The following is a 15,947-nucleotide window of genomic DNA, read 5'->3' as shown; positions in this document are numbered from 1 at the left end:
CTGACTCTGAAAAGATGAAAAATATTTGAGCTTACTAAAAACTGTATTGTGTATTTGTGCATATTTCAGGGGGCATAGAATCACTTTTATCAACTATTATAACTTCTCCTAAAATTCTCAGAAGCTATTTCACTGTAGCTTTTTATGGCTATCACTTTTCTCTTGTCAATGAAATATTGATATTCAGTATTCCATTGCTAGGAAAAATGAAATCTCAGATAAATCTGAAGATAATAAAAATCACCTTGGCAATGTACTCAGACCTTCTTGATGCAAATCAGTTTTGAAGAAACTATTTCAATAACCAAACACTCTCTAGTTTGTAAACTGCTTCTGGTTTTGCTTTCCCCTGCCCTGGAGGGAGACTTTGTACAGCAAAAGATGCTTTTTGACAACTTACAGTGAACATCGAAGACAACTGGTTCAGACTGCATTGTTTTCTGGCCAGATGGTCCATAGTAAGTCACAATGCAAGAGAATTTGGCATTTACATCTTCCTTTGTTGGCATGTACTGAAGAGATGACGTCATGGTGAAGAGTCCGGTTGTTCTGTCCACAATCTTTTGCAAATTTATGACCACAACTGAAAAGAAAATAATGTTTCAGTGTCACACAAACAGAATTTGAAGCCTTTTTCCTGTATGTTGTTGGCTGTTCCGTATTTGAGACCAGGCTGCAAACATACATGAAATGTTACCCAAGAAATTTTACACTTTTCCTCTAGTGCTACCACTGAAGTATACCAGGAGCATTTTACCAACAACACACTCCTAACCTGCCTAGTGTTTTAAATCAAATCCAAACAAAAAACTAGTTGCAAACTGGTGAGGTTTTTAATACAAATCAGCCTAATTTGTAAGATAGAAAGAAAGCCTCAAAAATGATGGCAAAAAAATGAGGATAAAATTTATTTTTTAAGTATCCTCTAATTTATAAGGAAGGAAAAAATATTGTAGCCTTATTGATATGTCAAAGTTGAAAAGAAGGAAAAAAATAGTTGTTCTTACATATCCTGGAAAATCAATAGTTGTATAAGATGATGGTCTGTGTGGTCCAAAACACAATATGGGACAGGTATGAAACGGAGACAGTTAATACCTTATAAGTTGGAAATTAGATACATGTTTCTATTAGTTACATAGGCTCAAAAATAGTTTTGTGATAGCATTCATAAAGGCAATTCTCCTCCCCATAATGTGCATTTAAAACTGGAACTAAAAGAGAAATATTAGCTTGGGTACTCTGAAAGGCCTGAACATCTCCTTCCAGCTGTATCTTTCCACATGAGCAGTTTTCCTCAAAGGGAGAATACACAAAATAAGGCAGAGCAGCCCTTATAAACACTTGATGCACACACCCATGAGTGGATTTAGGAACAGCAGCACCTACCATCATCCAGGGGCTGCAGCACTCTCCCGTTTTTGAACCACGTCACATTTCCCTCGGGATAACTGTCCCTTGAAACGCACTCCCCGAGCTGCAAAACAGGCAGGAATTAATGGGGGCCCTGCTTCCCCCCTTAGGCTCTGACAGAATTCTGCTTTTTTGGGTGAAAAGTTCGAGGAAGTTCAAACGCTCAACCTCAACCGCTTTTCTTAAACAAGGCACATCACATCAGCGAGGCACAGCTGGGAAGGGTGGTGGCTCTGAGATCAGGGTGGCCCTTGTTTGCAGATCAGGAAAATAGAGTAAATAGAATAAATAGAATAAATAGAATAAATAGAATAGTGGCAAGGCAACTGCTCCGTGCTCAGCCTGGCCAGGGACTCACAGGCAGGGGTTCATTCACCCCTCTGAGCCATCACCTCTGTCTGGACTCTAAAGGGACTCCAGGCAGCTGTTGGGAACATAACTGTGAGGGAGGGAGAATGCTGCTCTTACCATTTGTAGCTTCTCTGTTTCTAAGAGGTTTGCTTGATGTAAGATTTCTGGTTGAGAGGGTTGTTCTAAAACATAAATAGGATAAAAGTACTGGTGAAGGGAGCACAAACAGCTGTTTGAAAAACAAAAATTACCCAAAAATATGTGGACTTTTGAAATTAAACAGAATAATCTAGCCTGAAACAGTCTTACCTACATTTTCCCATTAAAAAGAGAAAGGGTGAGGTATTTCTATTTCAATGTTAGCAAAAAAACAAGAACAAACTCTCATTTCAAATGTGTCACACCTTCCATAATGAATTCCATGTACTCTGGCAATACATCTTTTAGCCAGACAGACTAGTTCACCACCCAGGAGGAGAGAACCTGATCTGATCTATTGATTTATAGGATACACATGCTGAAGAAGGAGCCAGTAGTACAGAAACTGCAGCAACAAAAAAGCAGCTTTCCTGAAGATATTACTGTAGCTGAGCTGTCAACATTATAAAGGAACAAGTTCAACCTAATCATTCTTCTAATGTTTATTTTTCCTAACTGAGATTATTACATTTAAGAAATTCAGATGATAGAGAAAAGTGCAATTATTTTAACTGATTCTGTGTTAGTTATGACTCTCTTAAAAAAATAAACTTTTTTCCAGTGCCAGTTAGTCTTCTTACTTACTTTTATTATGGTAGATGGATCTCTTAGCTTGACAAAGTGGAGGATCTATCAGGATTTCCATCATAAAAGACTACTTTCTAGGGACTATATAACTTGTCTGTTAAAATAGTTTGGCTCAAAGCCCGGAATGCAAATTTTTATCTCCAAATGAGACACTTTTCCCCACAATTTTAAAAGAAGAGGGGAAGAGTGAAGGGAAAAAAGTAAATCAATGTCTGTACAGTCAAGAAAAGGCTCTACACCCTATCTGTACTGCTTAAACAAGAATACTTTTACAGACTGGAACATTCCTAACCATGCCAGCTTACAGAACCCTTTCTTTAAATCAAGTTTCCTATGAAATACTGCATGTCTGTCTGCAATCCCAGCCCTAAGTGAACTTCACCACTGTCTTGCCAACACACCCTGCTGAAGTTACTGATGTGCAGATGCAGACTCCTGTTGTCACAGAGGCAGAAGCCTGCGTGTTTTCCCAATAATCCTTTTCATTTGTGTGCGTGTTTACGTGCAAATGCACAAATGCTCTTCACTTGAATGACCACCCCAGGATGGAACAAAATCAGGTCAAAAGGGAAATGAAAGTGAATAAAAGAAGCTATTCATCTGACATTTTTCAAATAACTTTGCTTGTGGCAAAAAACAAAACCAAACAAAAGACACAGTCAAAGCTATATACTAAGACTGTCATATTTTCTTCAAAACACTAATAAAGATTTTTTTTTTTAGCAAAGATACGCATGTTTATTTCTCTTTTGTTAGCTTTAAAGGAAAAAGGTGGGTTTTTTCCATATAAGAACCTATCAAGGACAAAATATTTTCACGTCAATTCAAGAAAATGTGGTTTTACAAAACCATTAACAGACCTTCTGGGTCAGATTTTTGGGTGCCATGAGCAGGTGTAGTTGCCTGCCTGTCCCAGTCATCAGCTGATCAAGCCACAACACCTTCCCCCACCTCAGCTTTGCTCCTTTTTGTCTCCCACCTCCCCTGGGAGAGGTTAGAGAAGAGCCTGGTTTGGCGTGTTGACGCCCCTGCCCTGCAGTGATGCTTTGAGGGGAAGGGAACTGCAGCTGCTGCGTGGGGCTCTCCCCATTTTGAGCACCCTGTGAGTGAGCAGGTGTTCCAGAGGACAGGCTGACACCTGTGAGCAGCATCCCAGAGGAAACACCTGCAGCCACATCCTGCTGCACGCACACCAAAGTAATTCACTGCAAAACGCTCGCTTGGCATTCGCCAGCTCAGCGTCTGCAGCGAGAAAAAAAATTTAAACTTGGCAGCAAACTCCGCTTTGGTGGGTTTGCAACTTCAGCACGCTGCTTATCTCTCAGCTTAAGAGCTTGCCAGAGTACTTTGCAACTCTATATAGGCCTCATAATAGAGGGAAAAAGGGTTCGCTGCCTGCAAAAGCCAAGGGCCAGTGCAGCAGGACAGCAGCTCCCGTCTGCTGGGCTGCCCTGCTTTGGAAACTGGCCCTTTAATTCCACAAAAAAACTGCTGACAGGGTCCATCTGGAAAGCTGGTAGTGCTTGTGTGAGTAGTCAGTGAGAGACTAGCAGGTGGTACCTGCCCAGCGAGCCATTTCAGCTCCTGAGTCCTGAGAGAACCAGGCAGCAGAGCTGAGGATGGAACCAGCTCCAGCAAAACCCAGCATCAGTCACTGCTCAGGATGCAGCTGAGTTTCAGGTGCATGAGATTCTGGTTTATGAATGTTAGAGTTCAGGAACACACAGAATCATAGAATATGATTATCTGCAGGTGCTTTTATTAAGAGCTCTGGGAATCAGGGGTGCAGACCCAAATCTGACTTCGATGTGGCTTTCAAGCTGAACGTACTTTATATTCTATCGTTATATAACTTACATATTAATTATTAAACTTATATTGTTCTATTGTATACCTTGACATGAGTTTCTCGTGATCTTTCTTATGCCCCTTACCATGATTAAACAGTAATTATATTTAATTACTAAACAATCATCACATCTAACAGTTATATCATTTATCATGTACTAGCTACACAGGTGCAGTTCTAGCAAGGTACAAGGCCTACATGTACCCAGGGGTTTATTTTTCCAGGGCCTACTAAGATTAATTTTCCTTCTAACTCTAAATCCCCCTGATTTAAAACCCTTTTACTATCATGTGGGTCACACTGCAGCAGCCTAACTCTGTACCTTTGGCTCCATGAGTTAGAAACTCCCCTCATTAAATAAATGAAGCTTGCCAGCTACTCTTAATTCTTCTGCAATTAAAGCAAGCAAGCGAGCAACTAAAAATGAGAACTAAAACCAGACTCAAGAAAATGAAATGCAGAGAAAAGTTAAGAGAACTGTAAATAAAGTTGTGAGCGCAGAATGAAAAAACACAAAATAATTTTTCTTGCAGCGCTAAGTTGGCCATATTACATGCGTGGCATCCTCCCTTCTTATCTTCCTTAGTAAATAGAAGCTTTCTCTATTAGAATTAATGCACAGAATAAACCAGACAAGCTGTGCTCCATGGCTGAGTTAGCATTGTGTTAATGCTTAGTCGAGTACACAGTAATTCAAGCAGTTAGTGTTTCATTTTACCATATACCACTGCCTCATCTACATATTTACTACTGTGCAATAAGTAAACATGATAATTCTTTATCATTTCCTTTGAAGCACTGTGTTTACTATGTGTGCTCTGAGCACACTCCTCCCTGTTGTCATTAATTCAATTGTTCTTGCAGTCAAATTGAAAGTGAAACAAGGGAATTGCTATTGGCTCCTAATCTAGCTTTAAAGTCATTTATGTGACTGACAGCATATATATCATTGAGGACTCCCTGACACCTTCTACCTGAGAGAAGCAAAAGGCTGCCCTCCCAAAACATAAATTTGTGTTTTTCAAGCACAGTGTGATCTGTTTGAAACTGCCATACCCGCAGTCAGCACGTTCCCACAACAGACTTACTCTGACTGTATAAATCTCTGCCTGAAGAGCAACAAAGGCCAAAAGCCATATTAAAAAATGAAGCTAAGGAAGACAAGACACTGCAGTCACAGCCCTGTATCCCTAAAAAGCCACAACAAGCATTTGGGGCTGCTGGATCATTTCCCAGCCTCTTGCTCTCTCCCTCACAGTTTGTGCTGTTGCACAGTAGTGCCTCAGAGCCACTTCCAACCTCCCCCCTGAAATAATCCTACAGACCACACACAGTTAATGCTTCCCTCCTGCAGAAAAATTTGCTCGGAGAACAAATGGAAAATAATCAATGCTAATTTTACATTTTTCATTTCCAAGGCCAAATGACATCACATAAGTGAGTCATTATCAAAGCCTAAAATTCTCTTTGAGCCAGCACTTATCATGAATAAACTGCAAGTGCAGGCAGTCCTGTTACATAAATGCCACCAGTAGATTACATTTTTGAAAGCTGCAGAAATTTGCTAGTCTTAGTAATTTACTGAGCCAAACTTACTTTCTTGGCTTTAATCCTGCCATAAACAAAAGTTTCTGTAATTTATGATTCAGATGCTGATGAAGGTTAATGGTAGTAAAAACTAGATTTACTTACTGAAAACTTTGACTATCGTTGGCTCTTCGGAAACATCATCTTCTGTAACTAGCATACATACAAATCTCTTTTCATCACTGATTCTTGCATTCTTGATGGATAATGTATAGTTTTCTGAGAGACTCAACCTGTCTTTGTAGTCTGGTACATCATCATACTGTACATTTTTTTTTGTTGATGATCTGAAGGCAATAAATACTGGGGATCCATTTGGCATTTCCTATAATAAAAGGATAAACACCTCTATTTTGCGTAAACACTAATTTAAAAGTACTTGAACATTTGCAATTGATACAAACCTATCATTTAAAAAAATCTGCAAACTATCAGATGGCTTTTTTTTTTTCCTGATTAATTTCTGCTGTACATAGAAGAAATTCAGCGTTAATAAGAGCTAGTTTAAGATTGTCACAGTACACATTGAAAGTATCATCAGTAGAAATTATTTCAATCCTTTGGCTCAATCTCAGCATAACAAAGGGCTTTCTCTGATAAAAGCTAGTAGTTTTGGCAACAGTTGCCACTCTCTGAATAAAAAGGTATTTGAAACAGAAGCATGTGTGAGTTAGTCTCAACAGCTCCAATTTCCTTTTTTTTGTTATTGTTTTACATATTCCCATTGTTTATTTGGGATATTTAGACTTCATTTCAAATGCAGAATTTAATCAGGCACTACTGTCTATTTTATTCTAAATTTGTTCTTAGCTTTTTATTTTTGCCTTTTCTTTAAAGGACCCAAAAGCTTGTAGATGGGAATATACATACAATAAAATACTGTTAATCTGCAAAGTATCGGTTTCTAGACATCCTCCTTATGCAGTTGCCATCCTAAAAAGGAATACAAAGTTGACAGCCTTGCACAAATCCCTTATATTAAAAAAAAATATCATTTTTATGAGGGACAAAGTTACAGGTGCAGTTCTACAAGATTTGATTCCTTCTTCTTTCACAAGCACATGCTCAGAGCAGGGACAGACACTGCCTTTATTTAAAGAGAGGTGAAACACTGATTCTGTCTTTATGCTCAGTATTGTTCCAGGTGCTGGAGAAGGTTTGAATTCTCTTTTATCCCCTGTACCTTGCAGCACTGATGTCAGCAGTGCTCTCAGCACAGCACCTCAGCTGGACTGCAGAGCCACAAGGGCATGACAATGCTGTGACGAGATGAGTCCTGTCAGAGCTGGGCAGGGAGCAGGAGGCCCCAGCTGGTTGTTTAAATTCCCTTACAATCTTCTTCCCTCTTTTCCTTTTAAGTCTTGGATTTGTCTAATGTTTGCCACACAGAAATAACAGTCTTGACTCGATACTCCTGACAAGAAGTTGGCTGTCAAGTGCAAATGAGCTCCTCGTTCCTGTAGCCCACCCAGCTGCAAGCACACACAGGCAGACACTGAAGTGAGCAACAATTACCATGGTGCAAGTCTCCCAGTGCCTCCAGGTTCCCACCAAAAACACAAATTGCTCCTCACAAGGCAGTAGAGAAGAAAACAGAGCTCATCCTTCTTCCAGTGAAATAATCACTCGACTAATAACGTAATCCAACTCTCTCTGTTGCCATGCTGTGAGATGCCCTGGGAGAAAAGGTACCACTTTCCCTTGGTTGTGTGGGCTGTCAGCAATTTCATTCAATAGCAACTTTGATAGGCTCTTTGTATGTTAGGTTTCGTGTCCCTTTCCATTTAGAAGAAGCTGCAACATCTCCACTTTCTGCTTGTCCAACACAGACAATCCAAATACAATGGAAAGAGATAATACGTTTCATTTTTTTCAAATATCCTTGCATCTTCAGAGAGATGGACTTGTGTCTTCCCAGGAAAAGTCAGTAGGCTGAAAAAGATACTGCAAAACGCAGGCACTCCATCTTCTGAATGCTCATGAAACAGTTTTACTGTCCCTTTTCGGGGAAACATTCTTCTCAACTGCTGACTTTGTTTCCTGAAAAGCGTTTGCAGGAAAAGAACTATTGAGTGGATGAGGGCTGCAAAAGCTGCAAACCTGAAGATAAAAAGGAAGGAGCTAGGGGAGAATAGGACTGCCCCCACCACTGGCAGATCATTCTTCTGTAAAAATAGGCTGGTGGATGCCTTTTGCAAAAAGAGAGAGAGAACTACATCATTTTAAATCCACTAGAAATTATTTATTATTGCAGGTACATTCGGTTTGAGAAGAGGAAATTTAGATGAACTTCACAGAGGCAGGAAAACCATTTATCTCAATACAGTCGGAAAAGCAGAAGGGGTTTGGTATCCCAGCATTTTTATCCAGATATGCTTCCAGGTTTCCTTTACTTTGATATGCTGTGCCTCCTTGTGACCTGGGATAGCGATCATGTACAGGAGAAGCTCATCCTGTGGTGTTCCCACTGCAGGCTGACCAGCACACCTAGAGAGAACCCACCTTTTTACCCCCAAAATGGCAGAGTGAAACCACCAGCAGCGCTCCCAAGGTCAGCTCTGCTCTCTTCTCTGCAGTGCACTGAGCAAAACGAAGCCTGAGAGAGATCCCAGTGAGTGTCAGATCAACCAGGGCTTTTTCCCAGGGATGGAACTCTCTGCTTCAGGCAGCCAGCTTCAAAAGTGTTCAAATGTACAGCGATGGCTCTGTCAAGTGAGCGAGACACCACGGGATAACATGCCAGCTCTCTAATACAGGTTGGCAGAGAACTCCTGAATAATTATTTGTCTTGAACAATGAGATTAATTCCTCAAACCTCTAATCTGCACTTGGCAGAAATTATACAGCTCGGAATCTTGCAGTCTTACAAACACAGGAATAAATGGCTTCATATATGAGGCAGAAATCCTTTCATTTGGAATCTTAAAATCTCTCTTACACACACAAAATACACATCATCTTATAACAGCTCTAATAAATATAAAGATAATATATACTTACATATTTCCATTTTCCAAACATAAGACCATCTGGTACTTCTAGAGGACAAGGCATAGTAATAGTGTCTCCATATATTGCATTTACTGTGTACAATCCCAGAGCTAGAGGAGAAAGAGAGAAAACAATTTTAAGTGTTTTCTTGAATTCCCATATGCTAGCAAATATTTGGCTCACACCTATTGTAACAGCAGCTCATTTGCAAATGGTTATTTTCCAGCATGTAGGATTTATCATCAAACCCATAACAAAACAGAATTCCTGTCACTAAATTTGTTAAGTGGATGTTATGACCTTTTTAGGTCCATGTTTCCTGCCAGAGTCAATGGGAGTCAAGTGGATTTCCAAACAGGACTGCACAAGACCTGCTCAATCAGGACTGTCACAAACTTAAAATGTACAAAGGGAAAATCCCTAAACCTTTATTTTCTTCATCTGAAAAACTACCCTGGAGAGGTTGCATTGCAACACAATATTGTGAGGAAGCCAGTAAAGAAATTATACTCTGGCTGCTGCATAACATTTAAAACATAGGAAATGATGACAGAAGAGAGAATGATGATATTAAAATATGTTCCCAAAAACCTGGGAAAAAAAAAACAACAAGAAAAACTAGTCTGCAGATTTAGATTTTGGAAAAATGAAGTGAAATGCTTCAATGAATTATTTAAGAACAGCTTTTTCGGAAACCTCAGCACAATGTTATTGTGCTAATGCATATGAATTTACAGAATAAAACTGACCCACTTATTTTCATTGTCCAAAACATGTGAATTGAACAAAAACAACAGACCCTAAAAGTGATGAAGTGCTGAAATGCACGGAAGCTTAAAGGGGAAGATGCTACAACTTGGTGCATTTGCTACAAGGCAACTTTGCTCCTCCTTTCCTTAGCTGCCTTTTGCTGCTTCTTGCACTGGAAAGAGATTTTGCCTTTAATTCTTGCCCAGAGAGAGTGCTGCCTGCTCTCAGCCACACATCTGCAACTCCTGTCACATTCTTTGCTCAGAGATTCAGGATCTCCCCCTTTGCTGTCTCTTTATTTGCAGCTATAGCTTAAGGGCTCGCTGCTAAAGGAACTGTATTTAAGAGAGTGCAGTTAGATGTTGGGGATGCAGCCAGGTGTTTCTGAGGAGAACGATCCATTCCTTCTAGAAACATTAATTTTTCAGGAGATTCAGCCCTTCCTTTCTATAGCTAGGAAAAGAAATATGCATCCCAAAAGACCTGAGCCACAGGCCCTTTGCTTTTCCCAAGTCCTGGGGCCTGGAGGGCCTGACAATTCTATGGAGTGCAATAGGGAGGTTTTTCCAAGGGATTTTTGTTTTAAAGAAAATCATGCCTTTTCAAAGAGCCAAACACGGAATTCCTTGCCTGCAAATGGAACAAGAAAGATCCCAGAGGATATTTCTTGGGTGAAGACTTCAGAGCTCACTGTTAACATCAGCTTGTATTTATCACAGGTATCAGAGTGACAAATGAGGCTGTGGGGCTTGTGCTGTATGAAATTGCACAAAGAAACAGTATTCCAAAATATTTCCTTAGAGAAGCTATAGCCTCGATGGCACCACATCATTAAGGCAGAAAAGCAGGCTGGAGCTTAATGGACTAAAGGAACATAGGAGATAACAGGCACCACTACCTGCATTTATCTTAAACTTTCTGCTCTTCACTCAGCTCCCTTTCAACTAAAGCACTGGCAATCCTTCTGATTCTGTTACTTAATTAGTCACAAACATGCTTTAAATGCATTATTCACACTGTAAGGACTGGACACTCTACTTTTCTATATGGTTCATGGAGACCAGCTGCTTCCTAAATGACAACAGAGTCATTCCACTAGGTGGTGCTGAGTAAGAGCAATCTTTTCAACTTAAACTAAAATTTTTAAAGACATCAGATAACTTCAATTTCATGGAAACAGAAGCAATGTTTTACAATATCAAGCTATAAATGGAAGTAAAATTCAAAGCTGGAAGAAATTGTTCCCTTGGCACTTTCTTGCACTCATCTTCATTCTGATCACCAGGAGAGGGGCAATCCTAATTTTCATTTTTTTGCTAGAGCTAGAAAAAGATGTCCTTTTTGTCTTTTCTTGGTTCTCTCCCTTGGGAGCAAAATTACAACAGACTTTCAGATATATATTCAATTAGTAAATTGGTTAGTACCTGTTTGAATTCCAGCTAAGTGTCATTAAGTAATTTCAAATCCATAATGGTATTTGGCATCACATGGAAAACCAAAAACTGTTCCTCTGATATGAGATAATCTTTGGTATTAGGGGAAATATTCCCTGCCATTAGAGGAAAATAAAATTACCCCCTATGAGCTGAAATTCTGCTCTCTTCTAGAAATCCACTTAGCCCCAGCAGAACTGCTAAGGTAGCAAGGATTCACTGCTGAAGACTCAACAAACAGCCTCATCAGGGTGAGGGAACATGTTTCTGGACAAACTCTGCAGCATTCAGAGCAGGTAATTGATGAATGGCCTGATAAAGGGAAAGACTGACCACTGATTTTAAAACTCTTTCACCTGAAAGTCATTTCTTAAAATGGACAAATTTATGACTTGCCATAAATTCTGCCTATACTAAAATCACACAGTTTTCCATGAATTTGTTAACATAGAACCAGCAAGACAGAGTCCTTTACTTTGAAACAGTCCTTGCAAGAATACAAAAAGTCCTCTTGCAAAATATTCTCATCCCATTTCTGTAGCAACAAATCTAGCACATTGAAGGAGTGTAAATTAATTGATAACTTCAAACTTTCACCACAGTAACTGCAGTAATCTCCACAAAATGACCCCACCAATGTACACATTTAAGAAAAAAACAAAAAACCACTTCAACAGAATTGGAAATTCCTCTCTCTGTTGCTATTAGACGTATTTGTAAAATGGTGTGATGAAGAAGAGAATTATTGCTTAATAATATAACAGTGCTTACCATCAACCATCATATTATCAGGCCTCTTTACATAATTTCCAGCTCATTCTAAGAAAAAGAAATTGAAAGCAGGATCTACAAACACCTAACAAATTGCCCATGCCCTAACACAGGGCAGGGTCAATGTCAGGGCCCTCATTTCTCATTAACTCTGCAGGAGGGTGCAAAGGCAGGGAACAACACCACGTCACCAGACATCATGTCCTGCTTTGCTCTATTTCTGGTGCACCTTTCTGCAGCTAATTAAGAGCTCAGCCAGCTTCCCTATGTGATTTTCAGATGTTGTCTGCTAAAACTGAGCTAGTGCTGTGAATAACAGCACTAATGCAGAGGCAGGATCTTGTCTCACGTACACCGAGAGCAGCTCCACCTGCTTGGTCTGAACTACACCTGTATCACTTTCCTTCCCTTTCTTTACATACAAAAGAGGCTTGAGAAGGCTGAGATTTATTTAATTTCCCTCTCTTTGATCCAGTGCTGAAGAAACTCTGAGCCAGATGAGGCCTTTCCACATGGGATAGAGCATGGGAAGAAAGCAGCAGCTTCATGAGGTTTGATGGCTCAAAGAAAGATCCCAGCAGGACATTGGTAAATTGAGATGACATAGCTATTGATGCTTTTAACTGGAGTACTTTCCACCTCCCTGTTGCAGTGCTAAATGCACCATTTTTTGTGTGTTCCACAAGGCGAGAACCAAACAGTACCCACACCTTCAAGGGACAAAACAAAAAATCTTGAACAGAAGCTTAAATGCAGAGAAGGTGCTGTTGCTATTTTACATCCTCACTAAAAGTACGAGGCAGGTCATACTTCAGACCAATTATTATTTTTAAATCAACAGGATTGTATAGAAGGTGAGTTAAAAGAAAAAAGAGATTAGGAAGCTGATGTTTCTCCAAGGAAGTAACAAAAGCAGCCATGTTTTCCACCTCTACCACTGAAACAACTTCTTGCCACAAACACACCTTCTAAGTGCTTAGGAGTAGTATTCTAAGTACTTCTTCTAAGTACTTAGGAGCAGTGCAAGTCTGGGGAGCCAAACCTCCCTCAGTACCTTGGCATCCACTGATTTAAATGATGATTTGCATCTACAAAGATCTCCTGTATTTTCCTTTGCACTTAATTTTTTACTGTTGGTGCCTCTGCCCTGGCAGGTTCAGCAGTGCTGCTTTTTATTACACTTTCTGGACTCAAGGAGTGAAGTCTCATTACTGGAGAGCAGCAGGACACCTTGGCTGCTATGGTTCTTTGCAGCAATCAGCAGCACCAAGCAGGGGAGGTCAATTAGCAGCTTCTGCAAGGGCAGTGTCCAAACTCAAGAGTAATTATGCCTATTTAACACCTACCTCAGAAACTGTAGTAGTACACTCTGCATTAGGATTAACACTCCAAATCTTTACTCGAGGTATTACCCCTCCCATCTTTTTTCCAGGGAGCCCAGACTAGCCTGTTCTAAATATAATCTGTGAGGTTATAAGGCTTTGCCTCATTAAATAAATATTTTATTAAATTGCTTGCTATTCTTCTTTCTGCCCTCCACTTCCTACAGGGATTTCAGCTATATAGCCACAGACATAGGTCCTACCCTCTTAGGTACCAGCATAAATGGCTGGTACTGACCTAAATGACTTTTTTTTTAGGAAACATCAGTGCTTCACAAAACCATTAAATGTTCTTAATATTGGGATGGCATCTTTTAGAATCACAAAACCATTTAGGTTGGAAAAGACCCTATATATCATTAGAGTACAACTATAAACCTAATGCTGCCAGACCCACCACTCAACTATGTCCCTAATTCTTTTAAAGACCTCCAGGGATGGTGACTCAACCACTTTCCTGGGCAGCCCATTACAGGGCATGACAATCCTCTTGGTAAAGATATTTTTCCTAACAGCCAATCTAAATGTCCCCCGCTGCAACCTAAGGCCATTTCTCGACTCCCATCTCACTACAATTTCCTTTTAGGTGGCTGTGGAGAGTGATAAGTCTCCAAGTTTCCAGAATAAACAGCTCAGCTCCCTCAGTCACTCATCACAGGACCCATTCTCTACACCCTTCACCAGCTCAATCACTCCTCATTGAACATGCTTTTATTAAAAGTAATTTTTGGGGTTTTTTTTTAAGGACAAAGCAGTATATGAATGACAGCTGGGTGTCGGGACAATACAAAAATGTACCAGAAAAAAACTCTCCTGCTTTGGATGGGACAAGACTTGACAGCAGGTTTTACTACCCCAACTGCCTTACAGCCATGGTAAAGTATTTTTCATTTGATTAAAAACACTATTTGGAGAAAAAAGAATTAAGAGAGTTTACAAAATCACAGACTGACTGAGGTTGGAAGGGATGTCTGGAGGCAACTAGTCCAAGCACCCTGCTCAAGCAGGGCAATCTACAGCCACGTCCAGGAACCCAACCAGATGGCTTTGGCACATCTCCAAGGAAGAAGACACCACACCTTCTCTGGGCAGCCTGTGCTAGTGCTCAGTCACCCTCACAGGAAAAAGGCTTTCCTGATGTTCAGGGGGACAACTGTGCTTCTGATTGCACCCACGGCATCTTGTCACTGAGCATCACTGAGAAGTTCCTGTCTACGTGTTACATGGGTACAGTTTTTCCCCAATGCCTATTACCTATATTAAATGGTGCTTTTCTATCTTTTATATGGTACATTACGTGTTACATGGGTACAGTTTTTCCCCAATGCCTATTACCTATATTAAATGGTGCTTTTCTATCTTTTATATGGTACATTACGTGTTACATGGGTACAGTTTTTCCCCAATGCCTATTACCTATATTAAATGGTGCTTTTCTACTCTAAGCCAATCTGTGAGTGCCAACATCACCAAGAACATGGAGGTAAGGAAGGAGAAAGAGGGAGGACAGGGCAGGCCCAAATCCCTCCATCTTAAACCTCTGACCCCCATGTACAAAACCAAAACCCCCTGTACAGCACTCAAAAATTCTTCCCTCTACTTTGTGACTACTTCTACTATAATATCTAAACTTTTGTGACTGCTTGTTCCACCTTCAAAGTTGGTAAATCATTCCATGGCTCAAACCCAAAATCACAGCTGTTTCCAGCTGCCTGCCAGGGTCTCAAATGCTTCTGACCTGGGCCTGGAACCTCCAAAAATGTCTGAGGGACATTCTGAGTTCTGACATACCACAGGGCTCAGGAAGGGATGCACTGCTCCAGCTGTGGCCTCAGTAGCACTGAGCAGAGGGGAAGGATCAGCTCAGAATCTCATTAGCCATCTTTGTGCAAGGGTACATCACAGGCTCCTCTTCAACTCTGTGTCTACCAAAATCTTCTCTCCAGAGCTGCTTTCCATGCTTCAGGGACTCCTCAGGTAGGGCTCAACTTTTAACTACTCCTTTTCCCTCTCTTTTCATTGCCTGGCAAAGTTCCTTTTCCAGTAAGTAATTTGGAAGGCTTCCAAGACTTTCACAATAGCAGAAGAAGACTGTATGCAGCAAACATGTCATGCACCTTTTGATTCACCACCTGTGCCTGATAAAATCAGTTGAAAAACACAACAAAACCTATAAATATTTTTTTTCTGAGCCACAACAGCCGGGGAACCAAACATCACCCAGCCTTGAATCTGCACATCTCTACAACAGAGGTCCAGCTGCTGTTTTATCAACAAGCTCATCCTTGTGATCCAGCTTGCTCTGCTGAGAATGAGCCTCTTCACATGAGCTGCAGTCCTATGCACTACTCACACAGTGCTTATTAATTTTCTGACATAGCACAGAAAACACAAGGTACACTTCAGGATGTCAAAATACTGGTTAAAGCAAAAAAAAAAGCTCATGTTATCAAAATTCACATATAAGATATCCCTTATTTCAGCTAGGTGGCTATGATCATTTGTATGCTGGGCATGAAAATAGGGAAGCAGGGCAAACACTTCCAAGAAAATTCAAACAGTGATTATCTTCACCATACAAATATGATTAAAAACAAAAGTGCAGGTGTTTGTTGATATGTTATCTGATACAGG

At 40.3% G+C, this 15,947-nt stretch overlaps 1 protein-coding gene across 3 annotated transcripts in view; it reads right to left on the bottom strand.

The window, feature by feature from the left end:
• The window catches only part of ALCAM (activated leukocyte cell adhesion molecule), a 113,051-nt gene that overhangs the window by 24,352 nt on the left and 72,752 nt on the right, over positions 1-15,947 (bottom strand). For all 3 annotated transcript variants that reach the window (XM_072935082.1, XM_072935062.1, XM_072935019.1), the window contains exons 2-6: positions 8,987-9,087; positions 6,092-6,311; positions 1,882-1,946; positions 1,390-1,477; positions 401-583 (exon numbers count right to left, since the gene is read on the bottom strand). In XM_072935082.1, the coding sequence (XP_072791183.1) occupies positions 401-583; positions 1,390-1,477; positions 1,882-1,946; positions 6,092-6,311; positions 8,987-9,087 (657 nt within the window). The remainder of the gene's footprint in view (positions 1-400; positions 584-1,389; positions 1,478-1,881; positions 1,947-6,091; positions 6,312-8,986; positions 9,088-15,947) is intronic.

Source organism: Taeniopygia guttata, chromosome 1 (assembly GCF_048771995.1).
Source record: "Taeniopygia guttata chromosome 1, bTaeGut7.mat, whole genome shotgun sequence".
In the NCBI taxonomy this organism is placed as follows: Eukaryota; Metazoa; Chordata; class Aves; order Passeriformes; family Estrildidae; genus Taeniopygia; species Taeniopygia guttata.
Note: the sequence above shows the minus strand (reverse complement) of the source record. Positions and strands in the feature narration are given on the sequence as shown.